Source organism: Corvus moneduloides, chromosome 6 (assembly GCF_009650955.1).
Source record: "Corvus moneduloides isolate bCorMon1 chromosome 6, bCorMon1.pri, whole genome shotgun sequence".
In the NCBI taxonomy this organism is placed as follows: Eukaryota; Metazoa; Chordata; class Aves; order Passeriformes; family Corvidae; genus Corvus; species Corvus moneduloides.
The window spans coordinates 8,675,945-8,703,887 of NC_045481.1; the positions used below are offsets into that span (position 1 = coordinate 8,675,945).

A 27,943-nucleotide genomic window follows, 5' to 3' on the forward strand; every position below is an offset into this window, starting at 1 on the left:
CCTCACATGCACTCTTACTCATGACCTTAATATACCCAGATACAAGCATAGATGAGCTGGGTAATAAAAGTTTGGGGAACTCAGATCAGAGTCTGATCTAAGGCATGTCATAGTGAATTAGGAAAATATTCCCATCCCTTTCTCTTCTTTTAATTTCCAAGTATTTTATTTATAAACAAGCTATTCCAAAGTACTAGTTCAGTTGGAATAGTTACTATTCCATTAGTAGTTTCATGTTACTTTTATTTATTTCAGCTCTGTAGGTCAAAAGTAAAGGAAATCAAGGAAGTTCTGTATCTAAACAGAGTCAACCACATCTGACAAATTTTAAGGTAGTATTTCTGTCCCTGGGTCACCCCTAAAGCAGCAGTGACTTTATGCCAGAAGCACCCACCTCTCACCACGTTGGAGGGCAGCTTCTGCCAGTTCAGCTTCTTCATTCTCAGCGTTGGTGTCTTCACTGTCTTGGGGGGAGGCCTGCCCAAGCCAAGGGGGCAGCTGTACTGGGAGGCCACCACGGCTTCTATATGATCTCCTGTCATGCCAGGAAGGAGGGGTGGAGGGGGAGGGATGCCACCCATGCCAGGCAATGGGGGTGGAGGGGGAAGAATGCCACCCATGCCAGGCAATGGAGGTGGAGGGGGTGGGATACCAACCATGCCAGGCAGTGGGGGCGGAGGAGGAGGGATACCACCCATGCCAGGCAATGGAGGGGCAGGGGGAGGAACGCTCACCATGCCAGGCAGGGGGGGTGGAGGGGGAGGGATGCCCCCCATGCCAGGCAATGGTGGAGGAGGAGGGGGAACACCCCCCATGCCAGGCAATGGGGGTGGGGGTGGAGGGATGCCAGGGAGTGGAGGGGCTGGAGGTGTATTTGTCATGGGGGATGTGGGGCTCATGGCTGCTGTGCCAGAGGGTAGAGGTGGTGGGGCTGGAGGTGCTGGGTTGGGAGCAGTGTTGGATGGAGGGTTAGATTTCTCTGGCAGAGCACAGCAGGCTGTGAACTGGCAGGATGAGATCTTTTCACTGGCCAGTGGTCCTGAGGGTGTTGCTGGTGCCTTGGTGGGGTTTGATGACCCCACTGGACACCGAGCTGCATGTGCACATGGTTCTCGTTCACCCTGGACGCCTCCAGACAGGCGGCTTTCAGCTCGCTTCTGCTTGCTTGGATGTTTTTTGATAGACAGCAGCCTCTCGATGACTTCTTCAACTGTGTTCCCTTGGACTAGAGAAACAAGTCAGGGTCAGGGAAGGGAATGGGGCCCACAGGCTGGTTCATGCTGTTCAACCCTTACCAAGCAGCAGATCTGGAGCCATGGAGAACCCATTTTCTGGTGTCACTTTACACAGCTACACTTTTGGCTTCCAGGCAATTTCCCTCCCATGCACCCAGCCTACAAACACTGTTTTGAGCACACCTGCCAGCAAGACAGGCCAGCACCAGCAGCAGGATGCCAGCGAGGACAGATTCCCTCTGACTCCCATGACCCAAAGCTCAGGGATTAACCATTAAAACAAGACTCTGAATCCCAAGCCCATTGCTAAACGTGGCCACCCACATGGATGAAGCTTCACATCAAGACATGACCTTATGCAGGTGTAGCTTTGTGCCAGCTTCTGTTCAGCTCTTAACAAGTCCCACAGATTATTTCCTGCACATTGGGGAAAGACTTTTATGGGACAAGGGGAAACAAGAGGAGTGTGCAAGGCTGGGTATGTCATTCTTACTGTCATTGGCGAGCAAAAGGGCTCTGTTCACTACAGCATCCAAAGACTCCCACAGCAGGAGGCTGGAGTGATGAGATGGTTCCAAGTGCAGCAGGCTCTGAAGGATGGACAGCAGCTGGACAGAGACTGGAGAGCGGCTCACCTGGAAGACAGAGCAGCTTCTGTCACAGGAAGGCTGGTTCCAAGCAAAGTGGGTTAACTTTGCCATTGTGTGATCTTGCACCCCATGTGAGGGGCTACTTACTTTATTGAAGAGAGATGAAAAGACCTCATGATGATCATTCATGTTTATCCCATCACATATCCTTAATAATTCCTCATCGTCCTCTATTTTGAACTCCTCAAATGTGTCACACTGGATAAGCAGATCCTCCTCCTCGATGTCTCTGCAATATTACAGCATCCATTTCCATTGGAGAGCCCTTCACTAATTTTCAGATGATTGTTTTTGTTAAATGGCATTTATCTCTTTGCCTCTCAGACTCAGCCAGTTGGTGTTGAAAGCACCCAACTCTGCCTTATTTACAAAGGATGAGATGCCATCAGTGCATCCTTTCTTGAACTGAATGTACCTCTTCCTACAGTCAACACATACAAATGAATGGGACTTCTCACGGCATAACCTGGCCCAGTATAGGCTTGTTATGGAATTCTCCTTGGAGCTGTAACAACAGAGTGGCATTCTGACCTTTTTGAAACCAGGCCACCACCTTCGTTTTTTTAAAGTCAAGACTAATTGAAAATATTTCAGTGATGTTTCTGTCTGAAAAACTTCCTTCTCTGTTACTCAAAACTGGATTAAAAAAAGCACTGACACTCTAAAGGTGACTTTTTCAGCTCTCTCAAGACCACTCAGTGTTAGAATTTTACCCTTGCTGCTCTATTGAAAGAGCTTCTCTTCCCTAATTTTTATGGTGTTGGATGGAGCAATTCCAGTTACATAGGTAACTGCAACTCACATAAACTGCATTCTAGAATTTGTCACAGATGTTTCTGATAGAACACAATTTTAAAATTACATTCAGATATGCATTAGTAAATTGTTTTAGCTGGATGCTTCTGGGACCAACAGCAGCAGTGAAGTGGTTTTGAACACAGTGAGCAGCTCAGTGAGCCCACAGCATTGCTTCAGATTCAGTCTGAAACAGCCTCAATGAGGACACTGCTACTCCATCTGTGCCCAGAGCCTCTGTGCATGCCATCTGTGCCAACAGCTGTCCCCGTGACACTGTGGTTGGCAAGAGCATCTTAACACTGGCCAAATGCCTCCAGTTCCCATGGAATGGGTGCACACAAGCGTGGTCCACTCCACCCAGGCACACTGCACTTCACACAACAGGAGGCTGGATAAGTATTAAGTTTCCACAGCTACTTCACTGTGAATCGCATTTTTAAAAAAATGTAAGTAGAGATCCTTACCTTAGCTTGTCTAAAACATCCAACAGCTGAAGCCCTGGCAGGTGAAAAAAATAGATACAGTTGCATTATAACCCACTTGGTACTGATTTGTTATGATCTTTATATAATGTTATGCTTATAAACACTTTTTGCAGAGAGAAAAAGTGAAAATGTCTTCAGACGGATCTATCAAAGTAGGTAGAGTCATTGGGTAAATGATGAGACACCACAGTACACATCTGCAGCACCTGTGTGAACCACTGCACAATCCCCCTAGAGTTACTGAGGGACACAGGCACTTTTAGGGCACGAGTGACCTCAGTCCAAATTAGACATCTAAAATCAGTCTGATCCGGTCAAATGTTCCTTGATCTCCATGGAGAGAAATGGAGCCCAGGCTCACCAACTCAGATGCACCCGGTGTGTGAGGTGAATCCAAACAATGGTACCTAAGATCCTGGGATTCAAGCCATTGGAAAAAACTTCTGAATCATGGGACAGCCTCTGTGGCTCAACTGAGTAGACACAGAGTGAAGAAACTTCATCAACTCTTATAAGTAGTAGCAATATATGGAAATGTGGCCACATAAGATGGTTGGTTATAGAAATGTTCTGAAGAAGCTCAAATGATAAGGTGCTGGTGGGATTCCAGAAGAGATCAAAACTATGGGAAAGCAGCAAAGTTAAAAAAAATCTGTTGACAGAAAGGCTGCTGAGAATAAAGGTCAAAAGAAAGATGAAAATTAATATTTGCAGTTTTGCTCCCCAGCCTCTTCAGGCACCTTATGGATACATCTGAAAAGAACCAGTTTGGTAACTGACTTTCTCCAGGGAAAGGTGCAACAAACATCCTTACCTATGAACTCGTTTCTGATTTGTGTCCTTGTTCTTAGCTCTTCTTTCCCCAGGATAATGGCATTGATAGCACTCAGCAGTGTCACCATGTATGGCACGTTGTCTGTGTTGGAGAGCTCGTTCATTATGATGCTGAATCGATACTGCTGGTTCTTCACACTCTGTTGGTAACACAAGTGATATTATGGCAAGAATAGTCTATATAGACATAAATGCCCATGACCGTAGTGCAGGCTCTTAGATGGAGTTATCATCTGAAACACTCAGTTTATCCCACTGTGCACAGGACAGGAACAGAGAGGTAAAAGCAGTACTTTTCCATTATGGAGCAGGGTCTGGTTGGCAGAGAAAGTCACTGAAAACACCTCTTGGATCCCTTCATGCTTTCTAATAACTGATGCATGTACCTGCTCTCATGGGCAGTGAAACCTGTGGATGTGGCATCATTTATTCTGCTGATCTGGTGGTGTTTTGCTGCCAGAAAGCACCTTGTGGTTGGCAGTCATCTGTCCACACAAGTCACAGAACAGCACCATAGATTTCTGCTGACCACGAAAAATTTCCTACAGCTTTCACCTTATAAACCCCTGCTTCTCTTACAAAACAATGCAAAATAAACTTCATTCCCACCCTTTTCTCTGGTACATGGATCTGCCTGCACGGATCAAAGCTGAGCCATTCCTCCTGCTCTAACCCAACACTTGCCTTGTAATGGTCCAAGGCATCCAAAGCCAAAGCATGGCCATCTGATGAGTAAATGCACAGTGCAGCCAGGAGCTCAAATATTTGCTTTTTGACCATGACATTAGTTGTGTCAAGTGCTGTAGGAAAAACAGAACAAAACAAAGCAGAATTTATAATGACATTAATGTTCTGAATTTCAGTGTCTTCTGCTACATGGATTATGAGCAGTGATAGAAAAGAGACTGAAGGAGGGGACCCATTACAACGGAAGATGGGAAGAAAAATATCTTAACATACAAATATCCCATCCCAATAGCATTATGTGATGGTAACTTCTAGTGGGAACAGTAAATGCTACAGGTATCCCACTGGCATTTTGGTGCAACTTGTAGTTATTCATCTTTTCATGTCCCAGTGACATGCTGCAACAGCAGCCAAGATTTTTTCAGCACTCACAAAATTTATTTCACATTTTCACATATGGGTGTTTTCTAGAACAGCAGATGAACCATTTTCTTCGATTAATGACTCTTACTTTTAGTGCAGAAAGCTCAATATGCATATGAGTTAGACCAATTGTTCCAATGGGTCCCCATGAATTCCCTTTTGGCACTACTCTCTCTCTGTGAGCCCTGGGAGCTGGGAGGGAGTGCATTAGACTCTCTTATTTTTCCTTTATTAGAGCACAAAGAAGCTCCAACACTGAAAAGTCCAGGATACCCCCCGTTTTCTCAGTACAAAAATGCCAGCTCCATATTTCACACAGGCTAAGAAAATGCATGGCGAAGAGGAAGGAAGGGGACTTCAAAACTGAAGAGGGAAATAAGCCAGCTTTCAGACTAAATGCATTTTAAAAACCTCTTAATAAGGGTTTCTGGGCACAGCTGCGATCTCTGGAGCAGCACAGAAGTTATCCTTCCAGCACCAGCATCATTAAGTGCTGTACAATAAGTTCTAGGAGATGCCCTGATGAATTGCAAAGCTAAGAACGAGCCAAGTGACTAGCAGGAGAATGTAAGTGGTGCTACCTACCATCTTCCAGAAGGAGCAGAGTGAGCAGCACAGAGAGCAGGCTCTCTGGAGTCCAAACATGCCACTTTCCCTCCTCTTTACAGGCTACAAGACTCCAGGCCCTTTCAGTTCCTCTCCCTCTGCCCTTGGGGATCTCAATGACTGAATAGCAAATGTCTGCTGACAACCGAAGGGTCAAAGATTTCCAATGCCAGTACACAGATAAGGCTGGGTTTATCCCCAGCTCCTCAGTAAACTATGGCAATATTTGTGTGGAAATAGCACGGGGTGGCAAAGGCAATGTGATTTCACAGCCGTATTATTTTAAAGAAGAAAACAATCTCATTAATCAGTTGCAACCAACCATTTCCAACAGGCCTGGTGCAGGGCAGGAGGATACAGAACAAGAAAGTGCCCCTCAATGCTGCATGTGATGGATGAAGCAGGAAGATGTCTTCTCACCTTGGAAGAGTTTTCTGACGTAGCCCTCGTTGCTCACAATGTACTCTATGCCTCTGTGGGAGTTCATGACCGCTCGCACACAGCTAATGCAGGTGAGCTGAAGCAAGGCATCGGAAATCCTGGCCACTCCTCGCCCAGACAGCCTGTCCAGGGCCTCCAGGAGGAGGTCCAGCCCGGACAGCTCCAGGAACTGGACCATCCAGGCATCATCGCTGTTCTCCAGCCTCTTCTTCAGCCCGGAGTAGTTCACCACAGAGGGCATTTGCAGGAGACGGATGCACAGCTCTGGCTCTGCATTTTCCAGGTTGGCCTCTGACTGGTCAGTTTCCTGGGGTCCAAGTTTCTCCTTTAGGGCAGCCCACTTCTTGTGGGCACCTTCCTTTTTGATTGACATCGTGAATGGTTTGTTCTGCAGAAAAAGAAAAGACAAAGTGAGAAGTTTGTCTGGACTGATCAAAAGCTATCCCTGGAGCAGCCCTGTTTTTTCTTCAGTAATCAGGATGTAAAGTCCAACTACAGCAGGTCCCAGATCTCCAGCATGCAGGGCACACACTGGAACCAGTCCTCTGTTGAAGAAACTCAATATATCCCCACCTTAACCACACACATTACATTCAGGCTCTGAAGACTCTGTGGAGAGACTTTTAGCACATCCAGGCCAGCAAATACAGCTTTAAAAGTAGCCAATTTACACCAGTCAATTGTCACTACCTATTTTCATGCAGTGAAAGGATAAGGTTGGAAGCAGCATTATTAGCTCTGAACACCTAATGCCCATTAAACCACTTCAAAATCTCACTGTGCTGGAGAGGCTGTGCAGTTTCTAAGCATTTGTAATGGGATGGAGGAATCATTTTGAGCATATCCTGCTTATAAGAGCATCTGATTGCCCTGTTCCTTTTTCACTTTTGTTTCTTTTGACTGATGTTGAGGTTAATTTTATAGCACTCACTTAATCCCTTCTTGTCTGCTGTAATAGCAAATATGTTTGTACACATGGTGTTTATGCCTGATAATGTGAGAGCCTGACAGGCTGTGAGTGCAGGGACAGCAGCAGGAGGCTGGCTATGACAACAGCAGAGCACCTTTTTGGAGATGGGGAGTAATGGCCCATCTCCCTGGAGTACATGGCGTGTGCAGCCAGGCCATCAGCAGCAAGGAAGGCCAGGAACTGACTTAGAACAGAGAAACTGCAAAGCCAAGTGTAACTCTTGGGGCCAGATTTTATGGTTTTAGGCAGGATTATTATTTTTCAGACTCACAGGGATCAAGTTATACGATGCAGGTCCTTTTTCAAGGCAGCATGGAATCGTTTTGGCCACTGAGATTAGCTCAGTTGGTCAGAGCATGGTGCTAATAACGCCAAGGCTGTGGATCTGATCCCCATATGGGCCATTCACTTAAGAGCTGGACTTGATGATCCTTGTGGGTCCCTTCCAACTCAGTATATTCTGTGAATCTGTGATTCTGTTTTAAAGCTGAATTGCTCTCAGAGATGACAGTTTGCCCCACAAAAAGAGGATAAACCTGCTGGACCCAAATCCAGCCATTGATGCTACCTCCCCTTCCTGCCACACCACCAGGACTTCTGTTCCCCTGGGCTGCTGAGCCTGCACAGGGCTCAAAATAACCTGGAGACAGTTGGCCCCAAAACTCAGCACTTCAGGGACTGAAGGATTATGGGAGAGTCTCGTTTTCCCTTCCCAGTTCCAGCACAAGGCTTTCTAGCCCAGCAGCAACTAGAGAAAAGGCTTGAAAAATCTAAACTAAGTAATCTCTTGAAGGTTTTTTTTTCCCAGAAAGCCAAGATAAAGGATGGACCATTTACACTGGTTGCAAAAAAATCTCATTTTAAAGCCTGCCTTGTGATTTTTCCTGGGGACTGAGCTGTTGAGAAAGGTCCTGGCTCCTTCCCTGAAGCAGAGCCACACAGCTTCTGTTTTATCCAGCAACCCATTTTGGCAATCTCCCCTTGGCAAATAAACGGCCAAAAGCTTTGCTCACTGATTAGTGATAGGCATGATATTATAGGCCTAAATATGCCTCTTGGAAAGATGCAAAGGGTGATGGGATAGGAAACTCGAACAAGTTCCCTGAGAAAATGTGATGGCAGGACTCTCTGGCGGCTCACAGCACCAAAGTCTGCATTGAGAGGTCACAGGGGTGAAGGAATTAGCAGGATATGGTGACAGAAAATCCATTTAGAGAGCTCTGCAGACTTTTCTTTTGCTTCAGTGGGAAAGAAGCTGGCCAAGCACCCAGTTGCTCCCTGTTCTGTTAGCTGAAAAAATGATGGTCACAATCCAAAACCACGAAGTGGTGAATATACCATCTGAGAACACACTGTACAGCTGAAAAGTGATAAAAAGGACCATAAAAAAACCAACGCAACCAATCCCCAAACAAACCTCCCTGCCAAAGCACAGGCTTGAGTTTCCAAGATTTGTCATCACTCCCTGCAGCCCAGAGCCCTTACTCACTCTTGGTAAAATTCTTGTTGGGATTAGTCAACCCCAGTCCCTCCCCTGTATTCAAGCCCAGGAATTTGGGTTAGGCTTGATGCAAAGGAGAACAGAAATCCTCCCTCACTGGAGGGAGAGAAGCAAAAGTGTCCTGCTCCAGGTTCACAGCCCTGGGGATGGGGCAGCGACCTACAGGTCTCACCAGTCATGGTGACTGCAAATCTACAGTCATGGGGCTGGAGAGGTGCACCTGCAGTCAAATTCTCCTCCATGCTGAGCACGGAGCCCAGCCATCCCTTTCCAGTGCTAGGGTCAAGCTGGACTTTCAGTGTGGGGCAGTGCTGAGGACCATCTGACCTGTGTGTTGGTCACCCTGAGGGGCTGCAGAAGTGGCTGCCAACTGCAAGCTCCCTTTCTCTTGTGGGACTTCTTTTTATACACAGCAAATCACTTTTTTAATTTGAACATGACTAAACATTGCTTATCCAGACAGATAACAAAGCAGGCTGGATTTTTGCTCCCAGATGTATAAATGCCTCATTATATTGTATTTGTATTATATTGTATCAGCTACAGCAAGTCAGAGAAATTACAGTAACAATATTGACCTCAGGCTTAGCAGATTCCTGAAAATTAAGCTCCACCAGTGCAACAGGAGACAGGAAATACTGAGAGAGCATCCTGTTTACCAGCAGATTTGTTCTGAATGATCCTTCCCTCCCACCTGCTCCACACAGATATGAGGAGATGAGAAACAGAACCAGGCAGGTACCTCTCAAAACAGTTCTGGCCTGTGTTTTTATGCACTAAACTGAACAAATTGGATTGATTAAATATTATTCCCCACAGAGAGTGCACTCTTTTTGTAGGAAAGGAAAAAGGTAGCTAATGTATACTTGTAAAAAGGGAATAAAACAAATAGGAGCTGTGCTATATAAATGGAAAGGAAATGAATATGGAGGAGATGGCAGTATGACTGCAGATGGTGTCATAAATCTGTTTACAAACACAGATATGAGTGATATATTGTGAATACAACATCTTTCCATATTTTCCATGCAGCAAAGTGTTGCAAAGATGTTCAGCTACATCCTTAAAGGGCTGCTGGTTTTGCCTTTTATCTCTGACCACAGGAGCTTGTTAGCAGGTAAATGATCTCAGCAAAGTGAGACAGATAAGGACTGAAATGGAACACATCTATCTGGCTGGCTCACAGGGGCTATTTAGACTACATTGGCTGAGGGAAGGAAAGTGCCCTGACAAAACCAGACAGGACAGCTGAATACATCTCACCTCCTGCCAGCAGAAGGGCATGGGGTGCTTTGCTTTTTGTTTCCCAGGCCACAGGGGGGCTATGATGGTGGAAGCAATGTCCCCAGACCCTGTGTCTGACCATGCCTGCAGCACCCATGCTCTGCCTCCCCAGCTGCCTGCTCAGCACTGGGGCTGGGTGCTGCTCCCTTGGGCACATCCTGACAGTGTGTCAGGGACACCCACAGCCACCACAAAGAATCACAGAATCGTTTAGGTTAGACTAAAGACCTTTAAGTTCATTGAGTCCAACCATTAACCCAGCACTGCCAAGCCCACCACTAAACCATGTTGCCAAGTGCCACATCTACGTGTCTTAAATGCAATCCTCTCCTCGTCTTCTCATGCTCAGAGGCTGGTTAGCCCTGATGGGGAATCACAGAATGTTAAGGGGTTAGAATGGACCCTAAAGATCATCTAGTCCTATCCCCCCCACCATGGGCAGAGACATCTCCCACCAGACCAGGTTGCTCAAAGCCCCATCCAGCCTGGCCTGGATGCCAGGGTTGGGGCATCCACAACCTCCCTGGGCAACCTGTTACAGTGTCTAACCACCCCACAGTAAAAAATGTCCCCCTCTTTCAATCTGTACCCATTACTCCTTGTCCTATCACTACAGTTCCTGATGGAGAGTCTACCTCTGGCTTCCCTGTGGGCCCCCTTCAGATACTGGAAGGTGCTGTAAGGTCTAAAGCAGCATCAATGCAAAAGTACTCTTAATTTTAGGAGATTCCTTTGGGAAACATAAAGCCATCCTGAGGGCTTGTGCTCTTGCACCTGGCAACAGCAACACCACAATTCATGGTGTGAACTCCTTGGACCACTGGGTTTGCAAAGCTGTAATGAATGCTCCCTGCATCCATCCAACCTGGTCCATAAAATTTCCTCCTCATTTCTTTCTGAATCAGGTGCTTCCCAGATTCAGTTTTCTGTGCCTCTCTGTCCTTCAAGTCCACTCCTACAGAGATGACATCTGTGGGAGATAAATCAGGGCACATCAATACTTCTTCCATCCTGTGAAGCTGTGGAGAACAGAGCCGCACAGCCCAGCTTTCAGTCTAAATTATTACATGCCTCCAGGACGACATGGATCACAGCAAGGACTGGGGAGGACACGTAAAAAGAGATTTCTCAGGCCAGCTAAGTATAATTTAGTGAAAACAAAAGGGAGAAAAACTGCAGGTCAAAAGTATTCTGATTTTTTGGGGAGCAGACCCACTGCCTATGCAGAAGAACAGGGCATGGGGGCTGGTGTGTGAGGGGGAACAGCAGCTCCTAGCTGCCCTTTCAAGAATTCTGGGAGCATCCCAATCCCACATGCTGCCCTCACAGCCCTCTGCTTCCCTCCACAATGCTGCTGGGGTGAGAAAAGCTCCTTTATGCTGCTCAGTCCCCCTCCCTTCCATGCCTGTTCCTGGCACTCAGGAGCCCGTTCTGCCTGGCTGACTGCTAATGACAGGTTTTGCTTCTGGGTAGTTCCAGTTTTCACTCTGCTGCTGGGAATACGCCAAGCCTTTGTATTTTGCAATGTGTCAGACTACTCAGTCCCTAAAAATGAAACAACATCCTGGCTTTGTGCTTTCCAAAATCACTTCTGGAAGCCTGATGTGTTTCCTTCACCTCTCCTTTTGCTTTCATTTGTGCTGCTGTTTTCCCATGCAGTGTCGGAAGAGCTCACCTACATCCAGGCTAACAAACCACCCTCCCACGCACCAAGACGAGTGTGAGGGAACCACAAATCTCTATTTTAGACACCACCCTGGCCCCTTGGTGTGGGCCCCTTAGTGTCTCTAGGAACCAGCAGCATTCTCAGTCTCCCAGGGCAGCTGAGGGTAAAGACACAGTGGGAAATTCAGGCGAGCAAACCAAAGGCATGGTTTGCACAACAGACCTTGCCTCAGCATGCAAACCAAGTGCTGCTCCATCCTTCTGCTGCCATGGCCAGTAGACTCAGCAGCCTTTGGATCTACATATTTTTGATCTTCCCCTGTATCAGAGGCCAGAATGTGTGATTTATGCTTAAAAAAATGAAAAGGTTTTGGAATGAGTGCCCACTCTTGCTCTTCAATACTGAAGAAGTTCATGAGGTTTCTGGCACACTGTGCTTTGCTTTGGCACACATTACAGGAGCTCTCACAACACAGTCCAGGTCGGCTGTGACCTCAGCAGTGCTGCACCATTATGGGGAATATTTTGTTTTTAGGAAATAAGGGAGCGTGGACACACACCCTGCTACAGCTGGTGGGCAGGAGCTCTGCCATCCACACTCTGACTGGGCCTGGCACTGGGCTGGCAATGGCTTCTGCTGGCAGCAAATTTCCAGAGAAGGGCTTCAGTGCACAGACAAAGAGTGGCCATATTGGCATAAATTTGTATCTGTTTTTCCAGTATAGCTTATTCTTTCACAAATAAAGGAAAAAAATGTTGTCCTGATACAGTCCCATCCACCACTATCAGGATGCTGTGTGCCAACACAGCTTTTCTCTCCTGGGAAAATACAAGCTACAGTATTGTGTGATGTCTCACAAAATTGGTAAATGTGTCCAATATAGTTACACCGGGTTACACCGGGTTTAACCCCACCACTAAAAAAAAAAATAATTGCTGATGCCTTCTTCCTCACAGTAAATAAATAAATAAATATCTCATTGGGCTGCTACAGGACCACAAACAAATCAAGCTCAAGTGAGATGCTCAAGGATATTTATGTCAGGACCTTCAGTGGCCTCTAAACCCTTACTTATACGAGAGGTTGCACGAGCTTAGCTTCAAATGGGCTTGAAACCACTCTTTGTTACTGTAACTGTGAAGACACAATAACCACTTCCCTTAACGTGGTGAGCTAGGTTTAAACCAGACTGGTGCAGCTGTCAGATTTTGTTTCTGCAATGGCCAGTGCCACTGGAGGGGAAACTGGCCTATCTGTGTGAGTGCCAAGTCAGACAAAGCAGTATCAGGAGCTTTCCATGGTGGGTGTTAGCCCTGGGCACCCTCACATGCTACCACAGGCCTTGGCAGGCACAGAGGATTTCACGCTGGAGGGATGTGAGGTGGTGGGCAGCACTGGCCCCATGCAGGGGGTGCCAGCCCCCAGCTGTGCTGCACCAAAGGCGCCACCAATGCTTCACCCTGGTCCTTCCCTAGTGCTGTTGTAAGCAGACCCACAGGGGCCAGAGGGGCATCCTGCCTCCAGCCAGAAAGGAATGGGACTCAGGTCCAGATCCCATGAAAACTCTGATTGGGAGTAAGACTGGTCTGCTCCAGTGCCCACATGCTCAGGGCAGAGGCAGCACCTCCATCTGCCAGCAATTCCAGCACCATTCAGCATTTTGAGATGCAATTTATAATTATCATTTGGGGTCATGTGAGGAGCAGAAACTGTTACCCAGCAACATGGACAGTGCAGTGATAACTTTCTAAGACTCCTGGCTTCTGCTCTGTGGGAAGCTGTCACACAAGCTGATATGAGAACCAAAACCCTTTTATTGCCCTTTTTTTTTCTTTTTGTTGATGTTTTTAAAAACCTCCACAGGATGCCAAGAGAACATAGAAAACTGTCAGAGGGAAGAACTCCTACCTCAGAGCTGAAGCCAAATTATTCCCTTGTCTCTCCTACATGGAAGGATACTTCTCGACCAGTTGTGTGAGCCCTCCCTTCCCCAGCCAGCTCCTTTTCTCCTTCTCTGCCAAACAAGCTTCAGTCAACACAGTGTAAATCCCCAAAAAAGTGTCTCTACAAATCGCATGCTCTGAGGAAGTTCAACCGGATGTCAGTGTATAGTATGCAAATACCACTCTTTGGAAAGGTGCAAGGAAGTGACTTTTCTATAGCCTCCGGGGAAGGTATTTGCATGTCATTTGTCATACCTCTCATTCACCCTGTGCTAGTCACTGAGAGGGTGTCGCTTCCCCCTGGGCTGGGAAGGTGGGAGCCTTGCCCCCACTTCATGTCTGTCTGCCAGTATGAAAAAGCACTTCTGGCACGGGTGACTCAAAGCAGGGAAATGACCAAAGCAGGGTAATGATCTGGCAAAGGAAAGGAAAAACAATGAGAAGGATAAAAGAGGGTGCAGGGTGGCCAGGGCGGTGGGATGGAGAGCATGGGTGTGGGTGGGGACAGCCCCTTGCATCTTGCACAAGCTGCGCTGGGTTTTCCAGCTTTGTGGCACCAGAACTTTAAACAGTGCAAGATCTCAGGGGTCTTTGCAATGCTGGAAGAACCAGGACAGCTTAAAATACTGAGGATGTCTAACCCAAGGCTGCCCACCCTGGGAGAGGAGCCACATAGCAAAGGCTGGGAGCTCAGGCAGTGTCCTCTGGGCAGGGGCTCAATGACAAGAATTCTGCTCTCATCAGGCACCACTAAGGTCCTGCTGAGCTTCAGCTTTTATGGGCTGAGCAGGCTCTGAAGACATTAAAAGCTCTTTTTAACAGAAAGCATCTCTCTGCCTTTCTGGTTGACATTTCATGTGAAAACTAGTTTGTGAGCCACAGCTGCAAAACGCATCCACTCAGCCTCTCAGGAGGTGTTAACTGAAACACAGTCATTATTAAATTGTGAATATTTCAACATGGCCCATTTCAGCATAGGCCTCCTGCCTGTCCCAGGGTAGCAGCTAGGCTTCAAATGTTCCTTCTTACTCTGTGAGGTTCTACCTTCAACTGAACCTCTCAGATCAAACGTTGGAACCCACATCAAGAGTCTTCCTGCCTTAGGTGGGAAACTCAACCCTTGTGTACACGAGCACAGCTCCACCAGTATTAGAAATACACTGATCTGTCTGCCCTTTGGCCCAAATTCAGCTGGCCTTTAAGAGATCAACTTGCCCACGTGCTTTCTAATTAAAACACCATAACAATGTAATGTCCAGGGAAATGACTGCATAATTCCCCATCCTGCCATAGGAAACACTCTGGGGGTGTGTCCATGCAATCCAAGACTAATGTTAATTCAGGATAGGTTTTACAACAGCAAATGAATGTCTCTTTACATTGCATGCACTCCTGAAGTGTAATCCCCAAGTCCTCAAAAGATTAGTCGATAATCTGGTTCTTGGGAACAGGACCAGGCTCACAGCAGGTTTTAGGGAAATAAAATAAAATTTAAGAGAAAAAAAAATCCTGCAAAGAAAGGATTGTGATGGTGCAAACTCCTGTCCTTGAAAACCATGAAAGCAATGTAAAAGGTTATCAGTCAGATCCCATCAGGTTTCATCTGAAGCCTGGATCTGAGAAATTCCAGAAATGTTTCTCCTCCTAGAAAGGTTCCATCATTTCTGACATGAAAAAAACCCCACCCAAAAAACCCCCAAAAAACCAAAAGCAAAAAAGCAGAAGCAGAGAAATCAGGCTGAAAAGCAGGAAAACTAGCTCTCAGGCTGCTCTGTTCCTCTGCAGGCTGCACGGACATGAACTTTCAAGTTGCTCAGAGAGAGGGTAAATGGTTTTCCCCCAGCAAATCAACCCAATTTTACCCCAATTTTCTGGCAGTTGATTTGGTGGTCCTCTGAATTGTAACTACACCAAAATCAAACAGATTACATCAAGAACTAAGAGTTTAGTTCCATATAAGGTAAAGTAGAGCTGAGACCCTCTACTTTCTGCGTATCACTCTGCTGCCTCTGGATCACAGCGCAATGGCTTCACTGCCCACATGGCCGGTCCACAAAATTCAGGAATCCAATTAAACAGACATAAATACAGCCCATTCGCCTTTAGGAATTAGATTATTCCTAATTACAGCAATCAGTGTCTTCTCGCTGCTCTACGTTTCTGCGACAAATTTATTCCCATGCCAGTGGCTTTTCACAGAAGTCATGTCAAGGGTTTTGGAAAGGGGACACCCAGCTCATTTCGGGCTGGCAGGGAGACTGTGCCAGCCAGAGGTCTGCCGCAATGGCTCTTTTTAGGTGATCCTGCCTAAAATGCCTCGTATCACTCCGTTCTAAATCACTAAACAGCAGCACAGACAGTATTCAAGAATCAGAGGTGCAATATTCACCTCTGCATCCCCATGATGGGTTTTGTTGGGTACTCTGGTATCTATGGGGCCAGTGAAAACAACCAAATGTTTACAATGGAAAAATTAGGGCAATAAATTTGGATAGTTCAATTTCTCTGTTCATCTGAGAACTGAACTCTGAGTTAAGCAACCAGAAGGACCAGTGTCAAACAAAGTGCTGAAAGGGCACTGAAGCCAGGTGAAGACTTATTAATTTAGGGGGACAGCAAAATAAAATTTAGGGGGAGAGCCAAATCCTCCACCTGCCCCCAAGGCTTCTGGCTTTTGCAACACAACCTTGTGCCATGCGGACAGCAGGAGATGCCAAAAGAGCTACTGGGATGCAAACGGAGTGAACTAACAATGACCTTCCCAGGTATTGGGAGAGCACAGTGACAGCAGCCAGTCTGCTCCCTCCTTGGGGAGCAGAGACATCTGAGCACCCTCAGGAAATCACAGGAGCAAGACAGGAACTGCAAATCTGACTGCTGCTGGCTCTTACTGAATTTCTCTACTCTCCTTGAAGACTGACATCCCTCCAGCTCTCTTGTCACAGACCAGCTCTCCAATTGCTTTTCAGCTGAATGCATTCACTTTAGAGGATGCTAAAAGGAGAAAAAAACCCCTTCTGAAGTAGTCTTTATCTGACGAATACTTCAGATAAAAAAATAAAGGACTCTGCTACTGCCGGTGGCATATTTCCGGGAACTTTGTACCTAATGGGGTTGATCTGCTTAAAACATCCGTAACATTTGCTCTGCAGTTGTCTTGGTAGGAAGCTTCTGCAAGAAAGAAACATCCTGTTTAGGGGAGGGTGCTTCCATCTGAGGAGATTAAACCATTAACTGTGAGGAACTTGGAGCTTAATTTGGAAAGGTGTTGACAAAAATCTCTGCCAAAACCCCAGACAGCGGTTCTGCCCAGAGCATAGACCCAGGTACAGGTTTCTAAAGGCTGTATGTGCTCCTAAGCATAGGCTGGGTAAGAAGCCTGATATTTGTTTATTTATCCAGCATACATACATTGCACCTGTGCTAAGGCTGCAGGGAAACTGCTTAGGCACTGCCAGGATTAAGGGTGCCATGGTGGCTGAACTCTGCTCCCTGGTACACATGCTGGTGCTGCAGCAGCAAGGAGATGTAATTACAGAATGAAGACCTTCTGAGCCCTGCCCCGGAGGGAGAGAGGCAGGCAGGTCCTGTCCAGGGTTTGGCTGTATCCTTGCAGCACAAGCACAAACCCTCCTCACCTGCACAAGGATGAAGATCTTCTGCTCTTCCCTAGAAACCAGTTTGATGCTGGAGGTCCACAGGAAAGGGCCGAAGGCACCACTAAGCCAAAGAGCTACCCAGGCCTGTATTTACAGACATCGCCTCTGAACAAAGCTACCAAGACACCAGAATAGTACAGAAGGGGGAGGCGTTTTTCCAGCTGTTCTCCAAACAAGTTGCAAATGCGATTCCCTTCTATCGAGATCAGCTTTTCCATTCAGCTGCTGATGAATCACAGCAGCTGGTATCTCATCTGGTGAACAGCCCAAACACAAACATCCTGAGTGTTTTTGTTCAGATAAGCTGACCATAGCCAGGATTCCTAATGGCATGGGCGAAGCACGTACTGCACACATTAAGGAGAACAGCCCCAGATACTGCCAGGTACTTTCCAGCGCACTTGTGTGAATATGAACGTTACTAAGAGTAACCAGAGAACCTGCTCAGCTGCTAATTCAAGAAGTTAAGCATTTGAGCCGTTTAAAATAAATGCTTGAAGAAGGCTGGATTAGCATGATTTCAACATTAATCCACTCCAAAGATGCCTTCAGACTGTTTTCTCTATTGCTGGGTAAGGAAAGTCTGAAGAGCCTATTTTATAACGCAGTAATCCTAAAATATTAACGGGCTTAACCTTTCATTTTGCTACAGTACTCGTTCCAGCTGTTTTGAGAGGACCTAAAATTGTCCTCCTAGATATTATCTTTCCAGTTTTAACTTAGTCTTGGTATTAATGTGAAGAGATTTTAGTGTGGCCCAACCAATTGGGGATCATGGGAAAGTCTCATGCTGGGTCAAAATGACCTTACTATACCTGCAGGTTTTTCGGTTTTTTCTTATCACTTTAGAAACAAGTGATACTGTTTTGTTCTTTGCAAAGAAATCAATTGTTCAATCATATCCTCAGGTTTGCATAGTCCAAAGAGTTGCAGTGCTTTATGCCAGCTAAACATGTGGCTGTCATTAATCTTCAAGAGGAAAATCACTATATTTGTCTGATAAGTTAATACACAACGAATATTAGGACATAATTTTATACGTGATTCATCTCTACACATATGGCTTGCTTCAACACTTGCTTACAAGTGTTATCAGAACAGGGGTTTGGGAATTATAGGCTTGTAAATCAATTTAGCTTTGTGTTAAGTCCTTTCCCTTCCTTTCTAGATAAATAGAGGCCTTATTTAAGGCTTGGTAATGTTTGTGGAGGTTCAGTCCATTTCCAGTAATGGAAACAACAAAACCCAGGATTTATCCCCAGGCTTATGAAAGAAGCCTCAGGACTGGGTAAATATAAAATAACTCATGAATATTGGACTGCTTGTTCTGAAATGGGGAATTACAGCCCATCAGTGCATAAACAAGTGAGCACAGCCAGGCAGACTGGAAAGCAGCCTTCCAAGGGAGAAATGGAGCAGCTCAGCCAGGTTTCAGATGAGAGCTACTCAGGGAGCCGGCTGCCACATCAGCAGGACACAAACCAGAAAGAGAACAAGTTATAAAATGTATCAGGGAATAAAAACATTTGTTCCCCAGTTCACCTTCATGGCAGGCTCAAATTTGCACTATTTGTCATACAAGTCAAGAAGAAGACACAAATACTTCCTAAATTGCAGAGCCCACTGCTGACATGCCAGGTAAATACTGTAACCCCCAGTTTCTTATTCTGTGAACTTTTTTGCTCTGGCTCAGAGCAGATTTGCTTTACTGCATTGTGCACACAGTTGAAAGTTAAGCCGACCAATCCTAAAGGATTTTTCTTTTTTTTTTTTCTTTTCTAAATAGCAGAAGTAATTAATCTGCTTCAGAGAATGAATCAGCCTTTTCTGAGCTAGAAACAGAGGAGATTGTGGCTGTTTCTGGGGCAGGAGGGAGGCTTACTCACACAGCTGATGCAGCGGAGGCAGCCGCCCAGGGTGCACAACTGTGGGCTGCAAGGGGGGCAAAACCCCAGAGCCACACCCCAGAACCCCCCAGTGCCATCCTGTGCCCCCAAGGGACCCGCTGGGACAGAGGGAATGGGCTCAGCACTGCAGTGCAGATGGAAGAGATGAGCTGGTGCATAAGGAAGGGTCCAGGGAGGGCTGTGTGGCTTTGCCTCTCCTCCTGCAGCCCCCTGGGCTGCACCCACTCCTGGGAGTAAATCCTTTGGCAGCAGGGGCCATCCTTTTCTTTAGGTGAAGAACCTTGATCTGGGCCAGACGGTGGAACGAGTTGATTTGCCACAGTTTGACTTCTCGGCAGGCTGTGGGAAGAACAGCATTGCTCACAAAAAGCTGCTGCCTTGTACTATAGGAACTTCTGTTTCCAACTGGGGCTTCTGTCAGAAAATAAAGCTAATGCTTAGCTCACTGCTTCCAGCCAATGCTCAGCAATGACTTAACAGAAAAGCAGAACGGGCGAGGAGCAAACAGTTCCCAGAAAGGGGAAACCAGCAGGACAGAAGCAGTGTGGAGATAGCTGCCTCATTAAAAATAATACAATTTAACTCATGGAGCAGAGGGTAACACAGTTATGCCCTAGATGCCTGACAAAAGCAGAGCTGCTCACCAAAGTTATAAATAAAATTTAAATAAATAAATAAATACATACATAAGGATGATGCCAACTTCATTCATTGATCTGGAGAGAGGAAAGGGGCTCTGCTGCTGCCCTGGGGGCTACTGCTGCTTCCCTCCCTTCATCCCCTCTGCCGGCCAGGAAATGCTGGGAAGAGGCTGTGCCTCCAGCAAGGGAAGGGCTCGCCTTGCAGTCCCTGGGACATGAGTGGGGCTGGCATGTCCCTCCCTCCCTCTGGGGAACAGAGGGAAGGGGTGGCACAGGTGGCCATGGCTCCCTGTGCAGAGGCTCTGTGCAGAGCAGACAGGAGAGCAGCTCATTTGACCTCTGAAATGGCAAAATCACCAACACTTTCCACTTTAAAGTATAACTAAATATAGAGGTTTTATGGTTGCAGGATGCCTCCTTTCCCACAGTTTCCTGGAGTGATCTCCAAATTCCTCTGATGTCCTTGCTTGTTAAAACGTGACTCAGCTCTCTCATCTGGAAAAGTGGAGACCCACACAGTTCCAAGGTGGCCAGCTGCCACTAGTGATGTCCTATGGTAGCATTAGCCATCAGCTTGGGAGCAGCAGAGGCAACAAAAGGCTTTGCAAGATGGATTTGGGGTGAAATCAGTGTTACAGAGCCTGTGTGTACTCTGTGAGCGGCAATGCAAACCATCAGCTGAAATTTCCCTGGTGTCCCTTGTGGGGAAGTCCTCTCAGCACCAAGGAGTGACTGGGGACACCTGCTCACAGACCCTAATGGAGCAGCAATGCAAAGACCAAATCCCTCGTCTGCCCTCACACATTGCACAAAATGAATACTGTTCACACCTCAGCTGAATAATGGTCGTGGCAAGAATAACAAGCGGGAAGTCAATGCCAAGTAGCACCACCTGGTGATAACTACTACACCCGTGCCAAGCTGGACATCAGGCCTTACCAACTACAGCATTTGGCAGCTCCTCCTTTGCCTGTACTTGTGTTACTGGACATAGTGCTGGAGCAATGTCCCTTCTGAAGTGAGCTCTCTCTTTCAGGGTCATTAACCATTTGGGAATCAGCTGGGTGACTCCAATGCTGGAATGAGAATTTCATCCACTGTCTCTCAGTCCTCCTTTCTGGCTTTGTCTGGTGTCCTTTATCAGCTCAGCTGGGTTTTCAGAGACCTTGAAATACACCATCAAATGCTACAGAGCTTTTTGCAAACACTATTGCTTGCTTAAGATTCTCACTGATCTGTGGCTTCAGCATTCCCAGCACTTTGAAATGTCAGCTCAGGTATCAAAATAGTAGAAACAGCTGAATCCGTGAACAGTACGTGTTCATTACATCAAACACAAACCTCACCATGCTGTTAGAAGCTCTCCTGATGCTTTCTGCAGATGTGAAAGGCTGGCTGACAAAGCAGCAACAAATGTTCATCTGCCACATCACACAACCACTTTTAATTTCGGGCACTCCTGTAGATGCCAGGCTATGACTCAGGGGTTCATGCTTGAACCCCACACCTCTATTTTCTTCCGTGTTCAGTTTCATAAAATCAGCTCATCTGCCATTGACCTTATCTGGTAGCAATCATAAAGCTTGGCTGTTGCTCATTAGTTATTCTTTTCCTAGGAAAAAGGAGCCAGAGAATATTCACCCTTGACAAGGAACCTGAGAGGCACTGAGAAGTCGCCCAAATGTAGAGAAGCCTTTTTTTAAACATTCCCAATCTGTGCTTCACTCCAGTTCCTAAAGCATGCCTGCAGAACTGGAACCACTGGAATGGTGTGACAACCCCACACCCGACCTGTGAGCATGAAGCTGCCCTTCGTTAGAAGGAGAAAGTCAAGGCTCGAAATTTGGTGTGACTTTTTTCCATCCCCCAATTCATTCTTAGCATTTCAGTTGACAGAACGGACTTGAAAAATCTCTGAAAAATTAAAATACAGATCATTTGCTCGCTCTGTTGTGGCATTTGGTGCTCTCAGTGCTTTTTCTGGCCATTGGGAGATGAAGGCAGCCTCTGTGAGCCCAAGCTCATGAGCATGGTATGATAAACTGCTGCACAGGCAATGCTGAGAAACACTGGAATAAACTTGAGCTTGGTGGATAATGCCAAAGGGATTATAATATATTAAGTCAGAAGCAGGTAGTCATGCACTGAACACAAGGGGTATCACACTGCAGAGTTGTATCTAGTTTCTGCAAAATATTTAGCAATTTTCACCTAATTATATAAAAAGCAACATACAATGTTAATGAATGGAGCAGGGATAACTCCTGTTTATCTGCACCCACTGCAGTATTTTGGACTGAGCAGAGCTGGATTTGTTCAGCACCACTGTGTGACCCCACGACCTGGCTTTGTTGATTTGGTGGTATTTTCTCTGAATCATAATTGATAGACCTTACTGCAAATATTAAGAAGGAGGATATTCAACTGCAAGCTTAACCTGAGCTCAGATATGAGCACTGAGTTTGCCTGAAGTTCCTTCAGCTGTTTCAGCTCAATGAATGTTGTTCACTGCCCAGTCTGCAGCATTGTGTTGCTGCCCACTGCTGAATACACCCATCTTCTACTCATGGCTGGTTACAGTACAGTGGTAGGATTAAACAGCCCTCATCAACAGAATAATCATTGCAGAAAAACCCCACATCTAATAATTGATGCCATGGAAGTAAATCAGGTGGAAAGAAGGACAAAATGCAACTTAGCTTTTTTTGCTAAGAAAAATTTTCTGCTCAGCCGCTCTAGGAAAATTATCCAGCATACCTGGCACACAAGACAGGGATAAAGTTCAGCTACAACATATCTGAAGCCACCTGCTATGCAGCTCAGTGAAATCAGGAGTTTACAAACAAAAGATGAAAATTGGTAAAAATAAAGAGGGTACAGACCTAGAAGGATCAGACAGACAATGAAATGGAAGGGGTCAGTCTGAGTTTTGCAGGGGTCACTACTGAAAGTGAGAAACACTCCATTCTACTTAACTTCTCCCTTCATGACAGAGCAAGTGGGAGAAAGCTGGGGGCATACTGAACCAGCAGAAAACACGAGGATATGCAATAGAAATGGGATTAATAAAATGGCTGGAATACGATGAGAGCTGACAGCAGAAAACAAAAGTCAGATGGACACCTGGAGATGAAAATCCCAGCTTCCCACCCCCATCACAGGACAGGAGGAACCTGAAGAAGATGATAATTGCAGCACCTACCTGGTGAGGGATTTATTTCTAGGTGAGGTGTCAAAGCATGAGAGGCACAGGACAGACCTCTGAGCCTTGCAGCTCTGCTCATCCACAGGGAAGTCGGAGATTAAGAAGCCCAGCTCACAACTGCCAGGGATCAGCAGAAGCTGGAGCCTGCTTCATGAAAGCAGACAGCAAGTTCTAGCTCGTTTGGCATTGCACAGTAAAGAGAAAAGCATGCAATTCCTATTTCTACACTGGTAAGAGAGAGAAGCATCAGACTGGGAGAACTAAGAAGTCATAGTGCAAATACAAAGTAAGAAAAAGCCATATATTGGAGACAAAATTGTAATATCAGTTCAGTAAATGTCTGAAATTTCCCATTCCCAGAAGACTGGCAACAAATGAATTACAGTCGTGTGCAATAAGGCATAATATCATTCTGTGTTTAGATTTGCTGACCTGCCAGGTCTCTTCCTGTCCTACATTTAGATTATCTTTTATACAATGGGTCTTGTACACTGCTTGCATTTTTTGAGCAGTATTTTGGATGACAGCCTAGAATGGGGTTATTAACTTACCCTGTTATAAGTAACAGGAGAAAAAAAAAATCTCATATTCTCACAGATTCCTGCGATCCCCTCCCCCCGGCCCTCTAGTTTTGGCAGCCTCTGTTTAGTGGAAAAATAAGCTTAAGTGGATGGAAGAGAAATGAGATTAGTGGCCAGACAGCCCAAATTCTGAGCAAGTTCAATAGGACGATGGCAACCTTACCATAACTCTGCTGACTCCAACTTTTCTCTTCAACTAACTTAAGCCAGAAGTTTTCTTGCAGTCTACCATGGAGCCCGAAGTGTTTTAAACTGTGTTTACCCAGAAAAGTTCTTCAGTCTTAAGAATCCATGAAAAAGAACAGAAAGTTCACAGCGTTGATCAGGTAGAAGAGGGATGACCACGAACACTGTTTCGGGGTATTTCTCCTAAGATCAGTGTGTCTGAGCACTCCTTCCCCGCCCACAAGCTCTGGAATTCAGCTCTGTATGCTGATGTTGCAAGAAGCCATTTAATCACTGCCGAGTTATTGAGCAAAAGGGAGGATGAGGCTGGAGAGAACTATGTGGGAAAACCGGGCAGGACTTGGGAGACCGTGTCTGAAAACCACTGGATAACAGAATATTTCAAAATAAAAGCTTCAAAGTGGCCCAGCCCAGACGCAGGCACACCGGCCATCCACACCATGCCGGGAGATGCTCTGCCAGCCCCAGGCACAGCAGGACCACATCCCGCCTGCACATCGCACCTGCAGCCTGCACCACGTTGCACCCACACGTGCAATCTGGACCACGTCACACTTACACACGCTGTGCCTGCACCTGCGATCCAAACTACATCCAGCACCTGCCACCCGAACCACACGCAGCCCTTACACGGTGTGTTTGCGGCTGCAGTCCGGACCAGCTCCCACCTGTGTGCTCCACCGTCGCACCTGCAATCCAGACTTCATCCCACCTATACACCGCGCTGTTGCATCTGCAACCCGGACCGGCTCCCACCTCCCCTGTGTACCGTCAGAGCGGCAGCAGGAGCGCCGTCCCAGCGATGCTCCACACCTGCAGCCCAAACCGGGTCCCACCTACACCTCCCTGCTGCTGTCGCGCCTCCATCCCCCCTGCGCTCAGCCATCCCTCCCTGCAGCTTCGAGCCGCCCGCCGAGCTACGGCCCGGAGAGCTCCTTCCTCCGCGTTCACCCGCCCCGTCTCACCGGACCGGGGCACAGCCGGGCGCGGGGATGCCCAGCCGGGCTGCAGCCCCGGGAGGGGGGTTTAGCCCAACTTCTCCCGACCGAGAGGACCCCGTTCCCGCGATCGCCCCCGGCGGAGCTCGGCCTTACCGCGGCGGCTTTCCTGCGGCGGGGACGGCAGCGACCCTCACCGCCAGCGCCCCTCCGCCAGCGCCCGCAGCCGCCGGGCTCTGCCCGCCCGCGGGAGCCGCGCCCGGTTCCGGGGCGGGGCGCAGGCGGAGCGGGGGGTCCGGACCGGCCCCGCCATGGAAGTTTGTCCCCGCCCGGACCGGGGTTCTGCCGCGCCGCCCCAGTCCCGTGTGCTGCCGGGCGTATTCGCTTGGCGGGCCCGCTCCCGTGTCCCGGTCTCGCCCTGGCAGATCATCCCCGGGGAAGAGCTCTCCGCGGAGCCAGTGCTGCGTCCCCCTCGCTGCAGAGGGGTCCTGCCCACCACGGAGGGGTCCGCAATGTGCCCCTTCCTCCTGTGTCCCGCGGGCATCCCGGAGGCGAGCGCTGCCCCCACCCCGGCCGGAGCCGTCTGACAGCCCGAGCTGCCCCGGTGTGAGCGGGTGCAGCCCGTGCCCGGCTCGGGGACCCTCTCAGTCCAGCCCTGGGGTTTGGATCCGCGGCCCGGGGCTGGGAGTTGAGGGGGGAATCACGAAAGCTGGGGACAGGCTGCCGAGGCGGTCAGAGACCCAAGGGATCCTGCGCCCTCCTCTAGGGACCCGGCACCCTGGTCTCTGCAATTTAAGCACTTCACTTTCAATACAGAATCATGGCATCGGTTAGGTTGGAAAATACCTTTAAGATCATCGCGTCCAAGCGTTAACCCATCATTGCCAAGCGCACCACTAAACCACATCCCCGAGTGCCACATCGACATGTCTTTTAAGTACCGCCAGGGATGGTGACTCAATCGCTTCCCAGGGTAGCCGTTCCAATGCTTCAATCTTGTACTTTGCACCGGGTTAGTAAAGCTAATATTTGAGTATTTTTCACCGATTTTGAGTGTATCACCATGTAAACATCTTGTCAGATACAGCCTAAAACCGAAGTCAGTACAAATGTAATATCTCGTGGTACTTCAAGTCAGTGGGCACAGAGGACCACCCAACCTAGCAGGGAGGAAGGATGCATTTTCTGTTAGTAAAACATGTCAGCTCTAGAGACGAGCAACGAAACAGTGGAGTTAAGTTAAATATTAACAGCCACGTGGAGAAAATTTGGTGGAAAAGTTTGTTTCCCTTCGCGAGTCAGAAATGCTGTCTCCTATAGGCATTAGGGGCATGAGTCGGTTCTGATTTCAGGCAGAGCCACTCAGCTTTGCCATCCAGAGAAAACCTGGCAGGGAAAATCATGGAGGGGGGAGATAACTGGTAATGTGTTTTGCAAAGGGCTGCTGCAAGCCAGTGAGAGCCGAGCTGAGACTACTGAGTGTGATTACAGGCGACTGGAGGATAGTTACAGGGTAAGAACACAGGGCTGAGTACTTCTGAGACTTCAGATTGGAAAATGAGACCTGAGCTTTCACTGCTCGTAAAACACTCCTCTGTTTTTAGTGGAAGAGAAGACAAATGGAAAAAGACTGCCTCTCTCGGAGATGGCAGTTAACCAGAGTGGCTCATTGTTTCCTCTTTTGCCCAAAATAAATGTTTCTAATTGGTATCTTACGCAATACTCAGGTGGCACATACTTAGCTTTACAAATCTACACAGTGGGAAAAATGGATGTGTCCTCTGCAATCTTTCTCTGAAGGGTATAAACCTGTTTTTGAAAGAGCTATTTGTTGTTTAGGAAATACTAATTGTCTTTGGCTGCTGCTGCTGTTCTTGCTTTAGCCTTTTTTCCATTCTCTGCAAGTTTTTACTGCTTTGGTGTATGAAGAACAGGCAACCCAAATCTTTCCTGCTTGAGAGCATTTTTCTTCTTCTTTGCCTTTGTCTGCTGCCTGTGCATTCTGGAGCAGCCCTGCCAGGGTTGGCCATATGGAAGTCAGACAGGTAGGGCACCTTGATGTGGCCCATGGGGCTTCCCCTCATGCTGCCTCATTCATATGCTCATTTCAGGCATTTTCAGCATCAGATTTGTGGCTTCTGTCCCACATGGTGGCTGTGTGAGCTGGGGCAGGTGGGCAGTAGATCCCTAATCCACTTATCAGCTATGTCTATAGGAGCACAGGGTTGCAGGGAGTGTGACCATGTGGGAGCTGGGTTTCACACAGGAGACTTGCAGCTCACAGTGACCTTGGACTCAGGGCAGATGTGAGACAACAAGGGAACTGCTCTTCCTCTGTGTTTCCCTGCTTTATTCATTCTTACACTAATGCTCGATACTTGTCAATCCTGCTTTCTGACTTGGACGTAGAAGGACAGTACACATGGCTCTGAAAATTGCTTATGGAAGACAAATTATAACTGCTGGGCCATAAGGGCTCTCACCATCATGTAGGAGTGAGGGGCAAAGCTCAGAAAAGACAAGGCAAGGAGAAAAAATGAAACGCTGTGTAAATGCCCCATTTTCACCAAAATCCCTTTTGACCGAAGCAGATATGACTGCGGGGGTGAACAGTGAACACACAAGTGCTCCTTTGTTGGGATAAAGCCATGCTGTGCATGTATGTCCAGAGCTGGATGCACACATGGTGTGGCTGAGGGGGTGCAGTAGCTGGTTTCCTTCCCCAGACTTGTATCTGCAGTGTGATTTGCACTTTGAAACCTTGCACCCACAAAAATCAGGCTGAACTCTCCCCGGGCTCTCTATCTGCCTGCCAGGAGGGGCTGTGATCACTGAAGTTGCTGTTGGGTGTCTGAATTGCCATTTCTGTTCGGTGCTATCACTGCCAATTATGTCAGAAATGTGTAAATAGAACTCCACCACGTGGACCAAATTCTTCTTTGGTCAGGTGGCCAATTTTTTTTCTTTGCTTTAGGCAAAAGAGCTGATAGCAAATTCATTTTCGTTCAACATCATCCCTGTGCTTGGCTGCTCAGTCCTACAGTAAAAGGGCTGTAAAGAAACACCAGAGCAGCTGGAAGATGGGGCTTTGAAGCTCAGGGGAGTTGTTGCCCTGGCTGGGTTGAGGTCCTAAAAAGCAACTTTTTCAGTGGAGCAAGCTTCTTCCAAATTATTCTTAGTTTGTATTGCTCTTTGTTTTTATACCTACACTAATATAAATAGAACAGAATAGAATAGAATAGAATTATTTCAGTTGGAAGGGACCTACAGTGACCATCTAGTCTTAAATGCCAAAAATATGAA

The 27,943-nt window shown here is 47.2% G+C and overlaps 1 protein-coding gene across 1 annotated transcript; it reads right to left on the reverse strand.

Annotated features, from left to right (window-relative positions):
• Positions 1 to 3,143: 3,143 nt before the first annotated feature.
• On the reverse strand, positions 3,144 to 24,546 carry LOC116445010 (inverted formin-2-like). The gene is made up of 5 exons (XM_032110981.1): positions 23,680 to 24,546; positions 6,139 to 6,547; positions 4,687 to 4,802; positions 3,983 to 4,142; positions 3,144 to 3,181 (listed from the first exon to the last, which is right to left on the reverse strand). Exons 1-5 carry the CDS (start codon positions 23,680 to 23,682, stop codon positions 3,144 to 3,146), a joined length of 726 nt encoding a protein of 241 aa, XP_031966872.1. The 5' UTR covers positions 23,683 to 24,546.
• Positions 24,547 to 27,943: the final 3,397 nt, after the last annotated feature.

What these genes read in the sequence shown, in the direction of transcription:
- LOC116445010 (XM_032110981.1), bottom strand. An exon ending in CGTCAGAAAACTCTTCCAAG is followed by an intron (nt 4,803 to 6,138) that starts GTGAGAAGACAT and finishes TTTTTCCTACAG; the next exon opens with CACTTGACACAACTAATGTC. An exon ending in ATGCCTTGGACCATTACAAG is followed by an intron (nt 4,143 to 4,686) that starts GCAAGTGTTGGG and finishes TGTTACCAACAG; the next exon opens with AGTGTGAAGAACCAGCAGTA.